Genomic DNA, 15490 nt, shown 5'->3' on the forward strand with positions numbered 1-15490 from the left:
GGCATGGATATGCCCAGTGTCACTGGTCACAGGAAGGGGCAACTATGCTAATACCTCCCTCCATTCGAATCTAAGACCTTGATAAAATATAATCATCCAAAAACAAACGGTTACTTCAGTTTGTCAGTCTGTCATACACAAGGTGTGAGAGAGATGTGCCTGGCTCCTACAGAACTGTTTATGGCTGTAATTATCCCTTCACACCCAGTTTAGCTTCATCATCATTCACATGTATTAATATCACAGCCGAGGAATGAATCATAGAGTCACAGAGTCAAATGGAGACAGCACAGGAGAGGACGGTCGGCCCATTGAGTCTGTCCTCAGTCAGTCCCAGTCTGCTGTTATCCCCTGGCATCTATACAGCACAGTCTCTACTGTCCTCAGGCAGAGCCAGTTCCAGTGTCATGTCCAAGGGTTTCTGGTTGTACTGAGCCCTGCCCTTCTCCTGGTGATTAACAACTGGGAACGTGCCAGGAATTTTCAGGCAGCCTCCGATCAGAGCAGTGGGATCACTCGGAATGAGATGGTTCTGGGATCTGTCCCACCCACACCATGGAGGAAGTGGACCTTACCAATAACCCCAACCCCCCCCACCCCGGTGACCTTACCCGTGACCCCTCAGTGACCTTACCCACGACCCCCTGGTGACCTTATCGATAACCCCAGTGACCTTACCCATGACCCCCTGGTGACCTTACCGATAACCCTCCAGTGACCTTACCCACGACCCCCTGGTCACCTTACCGATAACCCCCAGTGACCTTACCTGTGACCCCCCTGTGACCTTATGAACCCCTGGTGACCTTACCACTGATGCTTTCCCAGTGACCCAGCTGGTGAACCCCTCCCCGGTGACCCCCTGCTCCCAGTGCCCCCTCCCCCGGTGCCCCCCTGCTCCCGGTGCCCCCCTCCCCCGGTGCCCCCATGCTCCTGGTGCCCCCTCCCCCGGTGCCCCCCTGCTCCCGGTGACCTTACCGATAACCAGGATGATTCTTGGCCGGGGTTTGGATGGGTCAAACACCATGTATTCCTCGATGAGCTCATCTGTCTCGGACAGGTCCGTGTCACTCTCAATGGAGAACTGGTGAATGGGAGGGAGGCGATCATATCGACAGTGACTAAGGCTGTGACTCTCAGAGAAAGCTGAGGGCAGAGAGAGCAAACTGTCAAACACCAGGGCATTTTGAAAACCACTATCACCCCCCAGGCTTTCAAGATGCAATCGCCAACGCTCCCACTCAATACAAAGCAACAGTTCCAAACCAGCCATTACTCAGCTGCTCTGTACACGTCCGGGGAATGAACTGCTTTGCATTGACTTACATCGTCTCCTACTCCCACACACCAAGTTACGATTTAAAACCACCGAATCACTTAAACACCAAGGCTTTGTTTTCAGTGTTACAGAGTCATAGAGCACCGAATCCAGCATTAGTTAACTCAGCTTTACTTTCATAATGTAACCAAGGTAATGTGTTTTAATGTCACCACTCTCTTCCTCATCTATTGTAATGACTCTGAATCTCTTCCTAATGCTCTTCTCTGTGTCCATGAAGGTCAGGATTTCCACCTGCCTCTCTGCGTTTACAACACAAACTTTGATTTAACACATACTGTGAGAGGGGCTATGACAGTTAGGAGACAGTGAGGGCTGCAGATGCTGGAGATCAGAGTCGAGAGTGTGGTTGGTGCTGGAAAAGCACAGCAGGTCAGGCAGCATCCGAGGAGCAGGAGAATCAACATTTCGGGCATAAGCCCTTCCTAAAGAACAGCAAATCTGATTCACTTAAACAAAAACAGATTTATATTAGAGCAAAATAGGTCAGTAACAGAAATACTGCACTTGCAAATTCTAAATAACCCACTGGTCATTTTTAAAATGCCTTTCGTAGTATTTGGATCATTCTCAGTTGTAACAAATCTCATTTCATAGGCTGGCTATTCAACCATTGGAGCATCACAGCTGAGGCTAACCATTTCTGAATCCAACAGTCATAGAGTCACACAGTGTGGAAACAGACCCATCGGCCCACCCAGTCCATGCTGACCCTAATCCCAAACGAAACGAGTCCCACCTGCCTGCTCCTGACCCATATCCCTCCAAACCTTTCCTATTCATGGACTTATCCCAAATGTCTTTTAAACTTTGTAACTGTACCAACATCCACCACATCCTCAGGAAGCTCATTCCACACGGAAACCACCTTCGGTGTAAAAAAAAGTTGCTGTCCATGTCCTTTTTAAATCTTTCCCCTCTCACCTTAAAAATATTCCCCTTAGTTTTGAACTCCCCCAACCTGGGGAAAAGACATTTGCTAGTCACCCTCCCCATGCCCCTCATAGTTTTATAAACCTCTATAAGGTCACCCTTCAGCCCACTGGGCTCCATTGAAAGAAGCCCCTATCCAGCATCTCCTTATCACTCAAACCCTCCATATCTGGCAACACCCTGGTAAATCTTAACAATATCCTTTCAATAACATCCTTTCAACAATATCCTTTTAATAATATCCTTCCTATAGCAGGGCAACCAGAACTGTACAGAGTGGTCACAGGCTCCTCTCGTTCAGGGCCCAGCAGCAGTACCACCCACATGGTGTTCACCTTCACTCATTGACAAAAGATTTGAAACATCACTATATTTAGAATTAGCAAGTTAGGTGCAGTTTTTTTGTAAATTTCTTTGTGTGATTTGCTTCAGTATAAATGTAATTCTTGAAATAAATTAGAGTTGCTGTTCTGCCTGAACCGTATGTTCCGAGAGAATTGTGTCCCCCCCACCTCCATTGAGAGATGGTGGTGGGTGGGGGTAGTGAGAGGGGTCCAGTAAGGTACAAATGGTAACTCCCTTCTGCTTTGCTTCCGGTCATGTGATGGAAACGAGGATCTTCCTGATCTGTACCGTCTGACCAGGAGTTATCTTCCCAACACCCATCCATGAGCATTTCCAAAGAAGCGCCTTTTAGTTGGCTATTTGCATGGAGTTGGGTCAGGTGATGGTGGTGAGGTGGGATCAGCTTCCTCAGGAGTTGGATTCCCGACTCAGTCAGGGAATTCCCGACAACATTACAGGAAGGAACAATCCGAAACATCCCTCAAACCCCCTTCCCCCCTGCCCCCACCACACAGTGCTAAGCCTGATCACTGAATAACAATCAGAAACAGACAGAGGGCTTTGTATCCGACAATAATGTAGACGCCAGAGGATTTGAGGTTGATCCTTACCACTCCGATAAATGGATCTCTTGCCCTCGCTCCCACTGACAGGTGGTAGTGCCCGTTTCTCCTGAACGATGAAGGTGTCCCACCGTACTTTCTCCAGGCCCCCAATCTCTCGTACCTTCTGCAGACAGCTCTCCAGATACTCCAGGGGCTCGTCAGGCCGGTGGTACATGAGACCTGTCAACATACTCTGAGAGAGAAACACATGCTCACACTGACTCAGTATCCAACAATCAGCAGAGAATCCCTGCAGTGTGGAAGCTGCCCATTCGGCCCATCAAATCTGACCCTCCAAAACAGCAATACATCCAGCTCCACCGTATCCCTGTAACCCTGCACATCCCTGAACACCCATGGGGCAATTTCCCATGGCCAATCCACCCTAACCTGCACATCCCTGAACACCATGGGGCAATTTCCCAAAGCCAATCCACCCTAACCTGCACATCCCTAAGACACTATGGGGTAATTTAGCATGGCCAATCCACCCCAACCTGCACACCCCTGGGCACTATAGGGTAATTTAGCACGGCCAATCCACCCTAACCTGCACATCCCTGGGACACTATGGGGTAATTTAGCATGGCCAATCCACCCTAACCTGCACATCCCTGGGACACTATGGGGTAATTTAGCATGGCCAATCCACCCTAACCTGCACATCCCTGGGACACTATGGGGTAATTTATCACGGCCAATCCACCCTAACCTGCACACCCCTGGGACACTATGGGGTAATTTAGCACGGCCAATCCACCCTAACCTGCACACCCCTGGGACACTATGGGGTAATTTAGCACGGCCAATCCACCCCAACCTGCACATCCCTGGGACACTATGGGGTAATTTATCACGGCCAATCCACCCTAACCTGCACACCCCTGCGACACTATGGGGTAATTTAGCATGGCCAATCCACCCTAACCTGCACATCCCTTGGACACTATGGGGTAATTTATCACGGCCAATCCACCCTAACCTGCACACCCCTGCGACACTATGGGGTAATTTAGCATGGCCAATCCACCCTAACCTGCACATTTTTGGATCGTGGGAGGAAACCGGAGCACCCGGAGGAAACCCACACAGACACGGGGAGAATGTGCAAACTCCACACAGACAGTCGCCCCGAGGCTGGAATCAAACCCAGTCCCTGGTGCTGTGAGGCAGCAGTGCTAACCACTGAGCCACCATGACCTATTATAAAGTCACATTTTAAATGCTTTTTTTAAGTGAGAATGTTAAATTTTTAACACATTATTAATGCTTCAGTGACCAAGTGACACAATAATGAATCATTATCCAAGACAGCCATCTCCCTCTGTGTAGATATATATATATATATATATATATACACACACACATATGGGCGGCACGGTGGCTCAGTGGTTAGCACTGCTGCCTCACAGCGCCAGAGACCTGGGTTCAATTCCCAGCTCAGGCGACTGTCTGTGTGGAGTTTGCACATTCTCCCCGTGTCTGCGTGGGTTTCCTCCGGGTGCTCCAGTTTCCTCCCACGATCCAAAAATGTGCAGGTTAGATGAACTGGCCATGCTAAATTGCCCGCAGTGTTAGGTGATGGTGTAAATATAGGGGAATGGGTCTGGGTGGGCGGTGGGTCAGTGTGGACTTGTTGGGCCGAAGGGCCTGTTGCCACACTGTAAGTAATCTAAAAAAAAACCTCTTAGAACACAGTTTATAATCTAGGAAACTCTACATCTTCTAACTTCACAGGAATTTAGCCCAGCCACTATACATTCCTATACCTATAATGGGAACTGGCTATGTAAACATGTCATGCTGTAATGACACCTCCCCCCCTCCCCCTGGTGGTTGGTGGTGCTATTGCACCTGGGTTTCCCTTCTTTGGTACTTGTGTGAAAATCCATCTGTTTCTTTGCTAGTTTGGTGCAGCTTTGGCTGTTTGGACGGTGAGTGAGGGATAAACTCAGTGAGTGGGTGATGATTACACACAGGCACATCCTGCCCACTTCACCCCACTGCAGGCTGTGACCTCTTCGTGTTCAGGATTGTGGTTAATGGAATATTTTGAAGAGACTGTTCAGAGAGCTATAAATAAATTCCATAATGAGTTGTTTGGAGGGTTTGTTGATGCACTGTAAAACATCAAGCTATCCAGAACTCTGCCTGAAGAGGAATATTGACCTTTTGTGTACAGTCACCACGACGATGGGATCAGGAGCAGGAGCCTGTGGGGAACGTTAGGCCATGTGTGAATCCTTGGGGATCTGCACAATGTCAAACGCAGTCCATGCTTTGTCTCATCTGGCTCTTTATGCTTTACCACCCCCTTTACTGCATGTTGCTTCAGCTCTCGGGATCTTGCTGTGTGTATTAATCTGGACAGGAGGCTATCACATCCACATGCAGCCCTGCCCCATATCCAGGCGCTGATACTGTCCAGTGGGAATGTTGCTGGATCCAGATGGAATCCTTTCACCTACCCTGGGTATTGGTCACTGGTCCGGTCTAATGGTCAGAATTCTCCAGGCCCAAGGGGCATCTGTAGGGGACATTCCTACTGGGTTTAGCTAATGCCCAGGTGCCACCTTCCCTGGTCAAATAGTCAGCAGTACAGGCTGGAAAGGAATCTCACGCAGAGCAACAGGACAGGCTCAGGAACTTCCCACTTCCAGGTCACTTTCCAAACTTCCCAACAAGATGTCCTGAAACGCATTAAAGGGGATAAATCCCCAGGACCTGATCAGATGTACCCGAGAATTCTGTGGGAAGCTAGAGAAGTGATTGCTGGGCCTCTTGCTAAGATATTTGTATCATCGATAGTCACAGGTGAGGTGCTGGAAGACTGGAGGTTGGCAAACGTGGTGCCACTGTTTAAGAAGGGCAGTAAAGACAAGCCAGGGAACTATAGACCAGTGAGCCTGACCTCGGTGGTGGGCAAGTTGTTGGAGGGAATCCTGAGGGACAGGATGTACATGTATTTGGAAAGGCAAGGACTGATTAGGGATAGTCAACATGGTTTTGTGTGTGGGAAATCATGTCTCACAAACTTGATTGAGTTTTTTTGAAGAAGTAACAAAGAGGATTGATGAGGGCAGAGCAGTAGATGTGATTATATGGACTTCAGTAAGGTGTTCGACAAGGTTCTCCATGGGAGACTGATTAACAAGGTTAGATCTCATGGAATACAGGGAGAACTAGCTATTTGGATACAGAACTGGCTCAAAGGTAGAAGGCAGAGGGTGGTGGTGGAGGGTTGTTTTTCAGACTGGAGGCCTGTGACCAGTGGAGTGCCACAAGGATCGGTGCTGGGCCCTCTACTTTTTGTCATTTACATAAATGATTTGGATGCGAGCATAAGAGGTACAGTTAGTAAGTTTGCAGATGACACCAAAATTGGAGGTGCAGTGAACAGTGAAGAGGGTTACCTCAGATTATAACAGGATCTGGACCAGATGGGCCAATGGGCTGAGAAGTGGCAGATGGAGTTTAATTCAGATAAATGCGAGGTGCTGCATTTTGGGAAAGCAAATCTTCGCAGGACTTATACACTTAATGGTAAGGTCCTAGGGAGTGTTGCTGAACAAAGAGACCTTGGAGTGCAGGTTCATAGCTCCTTGAAAGTGGTGTCGCAGGTAGATAGGATAGTGAAGAAGGCATTTGGTATGCTTTCCTTTATTGGTCAGAGTATTGAGTACAGGAGTTGGGAGGTCATGTTGTGGCTGTACAGGACGTTGGTTAGGCCACGGTCGGAATATTGCATGCAATTCTGGTCTCCTTCCTATCGGAAAGATGTTGTGAAACTTGAAAGGGTTCAGAAAAGATTTACAAGGATGTTGCCAGGGTTGGAGGATCTGAGCTACGGGGAGAGGCTGAACAGGGTGGGGCTGTTTTCCCTGGAGCATCGGAGGCTGAGGGATGACTTTATAGAAGTTTATAAAATCATGAGGGACATGGAGAGGATAAATAGACAAGGTCTTTTCCCTGGGATGGGGGAGTCCAGAACTAGGGGGCATAGGTTTAGGGTGAGAGGGGAAAGATATAAAAGAGACCTAAGGGGCAACTTTTTCACGCAGAGGGTGGTACATGTATGGAGTGAGCTGTCAGAGGATGTGGTAGAGGCTGGTACAATTGCAACATTTAAAAGGCATCTGGATGGGTATATGAATAGGAAGGTTTTGGAGGGATATGGGCCGGGTGCTGGCAGGTGGGACTAGATTGGGTTGGGATATCTGGTCGGCATGGATGGGTTGGACCGAAGGGTCTGTTTCCGTGCTGTACATCTCTGTGACTCCATGACTCTAAGATCCCACATCTGGGTCATATTCCCTAACCCCTCACAAACTCCCACCTGTCATCAAACAGCAGCTCAGAGGCTCAGGGTGGAGGTGGTAATGTCCCTACCTCTAGATAGGAAGCTCTAGATTCAGGTCTCACTGGTTCAGGAGGGTGCGTACAAGTGGGTTTTACAGGGTCAGGGAGTGTACTGGTGGTTTTACTGGTTCGGGGAGTATACTGGTGGTTTTACTGGTTCGGGGGAGTATACTGGTGGTTTTACAGGGTCAGGGAGTATACTGGTGGTTTTACTGGTTTGGGGGAGTATACTGGTGGTTTTACTGGTTCGGGGGAGTATACTGGTGGTTTTACAGGGTCAGGGAGTATACTGGTAGTTTTACTGGGTCAGGGAGTATACTGGTAGTTTTACTGGGTCAGGGAGTATACTGGTGGTTTTACTGGGTCAGGGAGTGTACTGGTGGTTTTACTGGTTCAGGGGAGTGTACTGGTGGTTTTACTGGGTCAGGGAGTATACTGGTGGTTTTACAGGGTCAGGGAGTGTACTGGTGGTTTTACTGGGTCAGGGAGTATACTGGTGGTTTTACAGGGTCAGGGAGTATACTGGTGGTTTTACTGGTTTGGGGGAGTATACTGGTGGTTTTACTGGGAAAGGGAGTGTACTGGTGGTTTTACTGGTTTGGGGGAGTATACTGGTGGTTTTACTGGGTCAGGGAGTATACTGGTGGTTTTACAGGGTCAGGGAGTGTACTGGTGGTTTTACTGGGTCATGGGGTATACTGGTGGTTTTACTGGTTCAGGGGAGTGTACTGGTGGTTTTACTGGGTCAGGGAGTGTAATGGTGGTTTTACTGGGTCAGGGAGTATACTGGCGGTTTTACTGGGTCAGGGAGTGTACTTGTGGTTTTACTGGGTTAGGGAGTATACTGGTGGTGTTACTGGGTTAGGGGGAATATACTGGTGGTTTTACTGAGTCAGGGAGTGTACTGGTGGTTTTACTGGATCAGGGAGTATACTGGTGGTTTTACAGGGTCAGGGAGTATACTGGTGGTTTTACTGGTTTGGGGGAGTATACTGGTGGTTTTACTGGGAAAGGGAGTGTACTGGTGGTTTTACTGGTTTGGGGGAGTATACTTGTGGTTTTACTGGGTCAGGGAGTATACTGGTGGTTTTACTGGTTTGGGGGAGTATACTTGTGGTTTTACTGGGTCAGGGAGTATACTGGTGGTGTTACTGGGTTAGGGGGAATATACTGGTGGTTTTACTGAGTCAGGGAGTGTACTGGTGGTTTTACTGGATCAGGGAGTATACTGGTGGTTTTACAGGGTCAGGGAGTATACTGGTGGTTTTACTGGTTTGGGGGAGTATACTGGTGGTTTTACTGGGAAAGGGAGTGTACTGGTGGTTTTACTGGTTTGGGGGAGTATACTGGTGGTTTTACTGGGTCAGGGAGTGTACTGGTGGTTTTACTGGGTCAGGGAGTGTACGTGGTTTTACTGGGTCAGGGAGTGTACTAGTGGTTTTACTGGTTTGGGGGAGTATACTGGTGGTTTTACTGGGTCAGGGGGAGTATACTGGTGGTTTTACTGGGTCAGGGAGTATACTGGTGGTTTTACTGGGTTGGGGGAGTGTACTGGTGGTTTTACTGGTTTGGGGGAGTATACTGGTGGTTTTACTGGTTTGGGGGAGTATACTGGTGGTTTTACTGGGTCAGGGAGTGTACTAGTGGTTTTACTGGTTTGGGGGAGTATACTGGTGGTTTTACTGGGTTGGGGGAGTGTACTGGTGGGTTTACTGGGTTAGGGAGTGTACTGGTGGTTTTACTGGGTTGGGGGAGTGTACTGGTGGGTTTACTGGGTTAGGGAGTGTACTGGTGGTTTTACTGGTTTGGGGGAGTATACTGGTGGTTTTACTGGGTCAGGGGGAGTATACTGGTGGTTTTACTGGGTCAGGGAGTATACTGGTGGTTTTACTGGTTTGGGGGAGTATACTGGTGGTTTTACTGGTTTGGGGGAGTATACTGGTGGTTTTACTGGGTCAGGGGGAGTATACTGGTGGTTTTCCTGGGTCGGGGAGTGTACTGGTGGTTTTACTGGTTTGGGGGAGTATACTGGTGGTTTTACTGGTTTGGGGGAGTATACTGGTGGTTTTACTGGTTCAGGGGGAGTATATTGGTGGTTTTACTGGTTTGGGGGAGAATACTGGTGGTTGTACTGGTTCAGGGGGAGTATACTGGTGGTTTTACTGGTTTGGGGGAGTATACTGGTGGTTTTACTGATTTGGGGGAGTATACTGGTGGTGTTACCAGTTTGGGGGAGTATACTGGTGGTTTTACTGGTTTGGGGGAGTATACTGGTGGTTTTACTGGTTTGGGGGAGTATACTGGTGGTGTTACCGGTTTGGGGGAGTATACTGGGGATAGGAGCAGGTTCATTTCTAACTGCAGTTGATCGGAATGAATCCAGACCATCTCCTCATTAAACCATCTGCTACTGCCCCTGTCTCTGGACACTCCTACAGCCCTGTGATCCTGGTGAGATCTTTGTGCTGCTCAAAGCTGGGATCCACAGGGACCCCCTGTGTCTCAGAGAACCCGGGGCTTGGGGGAACAGGACAGCGAAGGTGAAACGTGGGATTAGCCCCATGATGTGGTGGGGTGGGGGGGGGGTCGGTGCTTTATTAACCGTGCCTACACCTGGGATCCAAGCTCTGTAACCCCCTCCTCCCTCTCCCTCCCTCCCTCCCTCTCCCTCCCTCTCTCCCTCCCTCTCTCCCTCTCCCTCCCTCTCTCCTTCTCTCTTGCTGTAACTTGTCTTTCACCAACATTTTCCAACCTGCCCTCATACCTGCTGATGGTGTTTTGGTATTAACCTTTGTCCGATGTACAGGCCCCATGAGTAATTCCTGGTGATTGGTGCTGTGACTGTACTGTCAGAGAGGGTTTGGCATCGGCACATGGGGTCTGGAACCCATGCCCCAGATCCTCAATGTTCTCCCAGCAGTGTCTGAGTAATTCCCCTCCCTTCAGACCCACTGGGAACTGTCTGCAGCCCATTTGAGTCAAACCTACAGTGAGATGGCTTGGAGTTAGAATGGTTCACTTGGAGCCAGTGCCTGAGGCTGCAGAGCTCAAACCTCACTCAGCCGGTTATATTTGTTGAGGGACCTGGCCATTTATAATTCATGTGTCCGCTCAGAAATCTCCCTTTTGGGGATCTACTGAAGTTGTGTTGCTATAGCAGCCTGTCCCTGTGGGAGAAGCAATTTCTCACTGAAGTTCACAGCAGTCACTGACTGACTGAGGACATGGGTCAGTCAGTAACACAGTCACAGGGGGAGAGTTTCCAAAGCACCGTGACTGTGGTGAATTCAGGTGTGGCATGGAGGAAGTTGGTTCAAATCCCAGTGTGGCAATACAATTCACCAGATAACACAGGGTATGGAATGTATACTGTTGGGTGTGTGTCACATATAAGCAGATAGGGTTGTATGTGCAGTGCTGTGTAGACTGGGAGGGAGAATGGCTCCTGATTGTGTGTGTGTGTGTGTGTGTGTGTGTGTGTGTGTGTGTGTGTGTGTGTGTGTGTGTGTGTGTGTGTGTGTGTGTGTGTGTGTGTGTGTGTGTGTGTGTGTGTGTGTGTGTGTGAGAGTGTGTGCGTGTGAGTGTGAGAGAGTGTGTGCGTGTGAAAGAGAGTGTTTGTGTGCATGTGAGAGAGTGTGTGTGAGAGTGTGTGCGTGTGAGAGAGTGTGTGTGTGAGTGTTTGTGTGCATGTGAGACAGTGTGTGTGTGTGAGAGAGTGTGTGCGTGTGAGAGAGTGTGTGTGTGTGAGTGTTTGTGTGCATGTGAGAGAGTGTGTGCATGTGAGAGAGTGTGAGAGAGTGTGTGCGTGTGAAAGAGAGAGTGTGTGTGCATGTCAGAGAAAGTGTGCGTGTGAGAGTGAGTGTGAGAGTGTGTGTGAGAGAGTGTGTGCGTGTGAGAGTGTGTGCGTGTGAGAGAGTGTGTGTGTGAGTGTTTGTGTGCATGTGAGAGAGTGTGCGTGTGAGAGAGTGTGAGAGAGTGTGAGAGAGTGTGTGTGCGTGTGAAAGAGAGTGTTTGTGTGCATGTGAGAGAGTGTGTGTGTGTGAGAGTGTTTGTGTGCATGTGTGAGAGAGTGTGTGTGCATGTCAGAGAAAGTGTGCGTGTGAGAGTGAGTATGAGTGTGAGAGAGAGTGTGTGCATGTGAGAAAAAGTGTGTGTGCATGTGAGAGTGTTTGTGTGCATGTGAGAGAGAGTGTGAGTGTGTGTGTGAGAGTGTGTGTGCTTATGAGAGAGAGTGTGTGTGCGTGTGAGAGAGTGTGTGTGCATGAGAGTGTGTGTGTGCGTGTAAGAGTGTGTGTGCGTGTGAGAGAGTGTTTGTGTGTGTGCATGAGAGAGAGTGTGTGTGCGTGTCCAACACTTGCTCCCTCTATCAGAGAGGACCAGGAATGGTTCTGAATGCATTCGGAGACACACGCACTGATACTCACACAGATACAGACACACAGATACAGACACACAGATACAGACACACGCACTGATACTCACACAGATACAGACACACAGATACAGACACACGCACTGATACTCACACAGATACAGACACACAGATACAGACACACGCACTGATACAGACACACGCACTGATACTCACACAGATACAGACACACAGATACAGACACACGCACTAAGACTCACACAGATACAGACACACAGATACAGACACACAGATACAGACACACGCACTGATACTCACACAGATACAGACACACAGATACAGACACACGCACTAAGACTCACACAGATACAGACACACAGATACAGACACACGCACTGATACTCACACAGATACAGACACACAGATACAGACACACGCACTGATACTCACACAGATACAGACACACAGATACAGACACACAGATACAGACACACGCACTGATACTCACACAGATACAGACACACAGATACAGACACACGCACTGATACTCACACAGATACAGACACACAGATACAGACACACGCACTGATACTCACACAGATACAGACACACAGATACAGACACACGCACTGATACTCACACAGATACAGACACACAGATACAGACACACAGATACAGACACACAACTGCACACATACTCACATAGGTACATACACAGACGCAGAGAGACACAGAGATACACACACAGAAACACAGATATACACACACAGATACACACAGAAACACAAAGACACATACACAGATACACACACAGAGATATACACACAGACAGACACACACACAGATACACACACAGATACACACTCACTGAGAGTGAACCCGATGTCCCGACGTCTCAAACAACACTCATCAACGACACCTCATTTCCCGGGGGTGGTGTTGGAGGAGTGAGGGGGGAATGTTCGGAATGGTAAGTGGGTGTCCCCAGTCACCTTTGGGTGTTCATCCCACCCCCCCACCCTGTCCCCGGCTGACACTGACCCTAATCCCCTAACCACCCCCAGCTCAGATCTGAACGCACCTTGTACACGATCTCCAGCTGGTAAATGTTGAACCGATAATATTCAAAACGTTTCAGGCTATTTCTAAAAGAATAAAATGGATGGATTTTAAACCCTTACCTCGAACAGCAGAGGGATTTGCCTTTTGGAAATGTAATCTTTCGCTTCACTGTTACTCATCCTGAAGAATCTCTCCTCTCAGTAATCTCAGGTTCCTGTTGATGCTGTGTGTGTTCCTCCCCAGCTTCCACTCTCTCTCTCTTCTCCCTCTCTCCCTTAATCTCTCTCCCTCTCTCTGGTTTCACTCGCAGACTCCTTTCTCTCTCCCCACCCTCTCTCCCAATCTGTGTTTCCCTTCTCCTGTCCTGCTCCCTTTCCCCCTACCCCCTCTCTCCCCCAGTCACCCACACACACTCTCTCTCTCTCTGTCTTGGTCACACACTCTCTCTCTCTGTGTCTGTCTGTGTTCTGCTCCCTCCCTCTCTCTCTCTCTCTCTGTGTTCTGCTCTCTCTCTCTCTCTCTGTCTGTCTGTGTTCTGTTCTCTCTCTCTCGCTCTCAGTCTGTCTCTGTCCCAGTGCTGATGTCTCTCCCTCCCTCTCTCTCTGTCACATTCAGAGGAATGTTCTGCCCAGATAGACCTTTATTTATTTACGCTCAGTCTCTGGTAAGTGTTGCCTTGGTAATGCCGTATGGCAGATTGAGATCAGTACAGGCACAACCCAGGAGGATTTATCTGATGGTTTTAATGGGATCTGAAGTGTTCTCGGTGAGTTGGTGGGAGTATTCCTGTCGGTTTGACCCTGGGCAGGCTCTGCCCACAGATTGGGAAAAAACTCCAACAAAAAGCCAGCAGACCCCACTCTCTGGTTCCCACAGGCAGCAGCTCCTCACTGGGAGCGGTTTACAGAGTCCACTGACTTGGTCCGTCCCCCGTCACCCCCATTCACCGCCCTCACACCCCTTCCCTTCACCCACACACATCCCCTTACACACACACACCCCACCAACACACATCCCCTTACACACACACACACACCCCACCAACACACATCCCCTTACACACACACACACACCCAAACACACACACACACCCCCACACCCCCTACACACACACCCCCACACACATCCCCTTACACACACAACCCCACCAACACCCATCCGCTTACACACACACACCCCACCCACACACATCCCCTTACACACACACCCCACCAACACCCATCCGCTTACACACACACACCCCACCCACACACATCCCCTTACACACACACACCCCACCAACACACATCCCCTTACACACACACACCCCACCCACACACATCCCCTTACACACACACCCCACCAACACACATCCCCTTACACACACACACCCCACCCACACACATCCCCTTACACACACACATTCCCACCCACACACATCCCCTTACACACACACACCCCACCCACACACATCCCCTTACACACACACATTCCCACCCACACACATCCCCTTACACACACACATTCCCACCCACACACATCCCCTTACACACACACACCCCACCAACACACATCCCCTTACACACACACACCCCACCCACACACATCCCCTTACACACACACCCCACCCACACACATCCCCTTACACACACACATTCCCACCCCCACACATCCCCTTACACACACACACACCCCACCAACACACATCCCCTTTCACACACACACCCCCCACCCACACACATCCCCTTACACACACACCCCCCCACACATACATCCCCTTACATACACACACGCCCCAACCACACACATCACCTTAAACACACACACACACCAACACACATCCCCTTACACACACACACAAACACATACCCACACACATCCTCTTACACACACACACACCCTACCCACACACATCCCCTTACACACACACACCCCCACCAACACTCATCCACTTTCACACACACACCCCACCCACACACATCCCCTTACACACACACCCCACCCACTCACATCCCCTTACACACACACACACCCACACACACCCCCACACACATCCTCTTACACACACACACCCCACCCACACACATCCCCATACACACACACCCCACCCACTCACATCCCCTTACACACACACACCACCCACACACATCCCCTTACACACACATACCCCACCCACACACATCCCCTTACAGACACTCCCTACACACACACACCCCCACACACATCCTCTTACACACACACACCCACACACACCCCCACACACATCCTCTTACACACACACACCCCATCCACACACATCCCCATACACACACACCCCACCCACACACATCCCCTTACACACACACACACCACCCACACACATCCCCTTACAGACACTCCCTACACACACACACCACCCACACACATCCCCTTACACACACACACCACCCACACACATCCCCTTACAGACACTCCCTACACACACACACCCCCACACACATCCCCTTACACACACAC

At 49.6% G+C, this 15490-nt stretch overlaps 1 protein-coding gene across 1 annotated transcript in view; it reads right to left on the reverse strand.

Moving 5' to 3' along the window:
- LOC122546328 (adenylate kinase isoenzyme 5-like) overlaps positions 1 to 13337 on the reverse strand; it is a 65631-nt gene extending 52294 nt beyond the window's left edge. Inside the window, 3 exon segments of the mRNA XM_087983171.1 lie at positions 979 to 1146; positions 3229 to 3415; positions 13135 to 13337. Coding sequence (XP_087839297.1) covers positions 979 to 1146; positions 3229 to 3415; positions 13135 to 13194 — 415 coding nt within the window. The 5' untranslated portion in view covers positions 13195 to 13337.
- Between the last annotated feature and the right edge of the window lie 2153 nt (positions 13338 to 15490).

Source organism: Chiloscyllium plagiosum, unplaced genomic scaffold, assembly GCF_037043375.1.
Source record: "Chiloscyllium plagiosum isolate Xiang-an unplaced genomic scaffold, Cpla_swu_hap1 HiC_scaffold_45, whole genome shotgun sequence".
NCBI lineage: Eukaryota > Metazoa > Chordata > Chondrichthyes > Orectolobiformes > Hemiscylliidae > Chiloscyllium > Chiloscyllium plagiosum.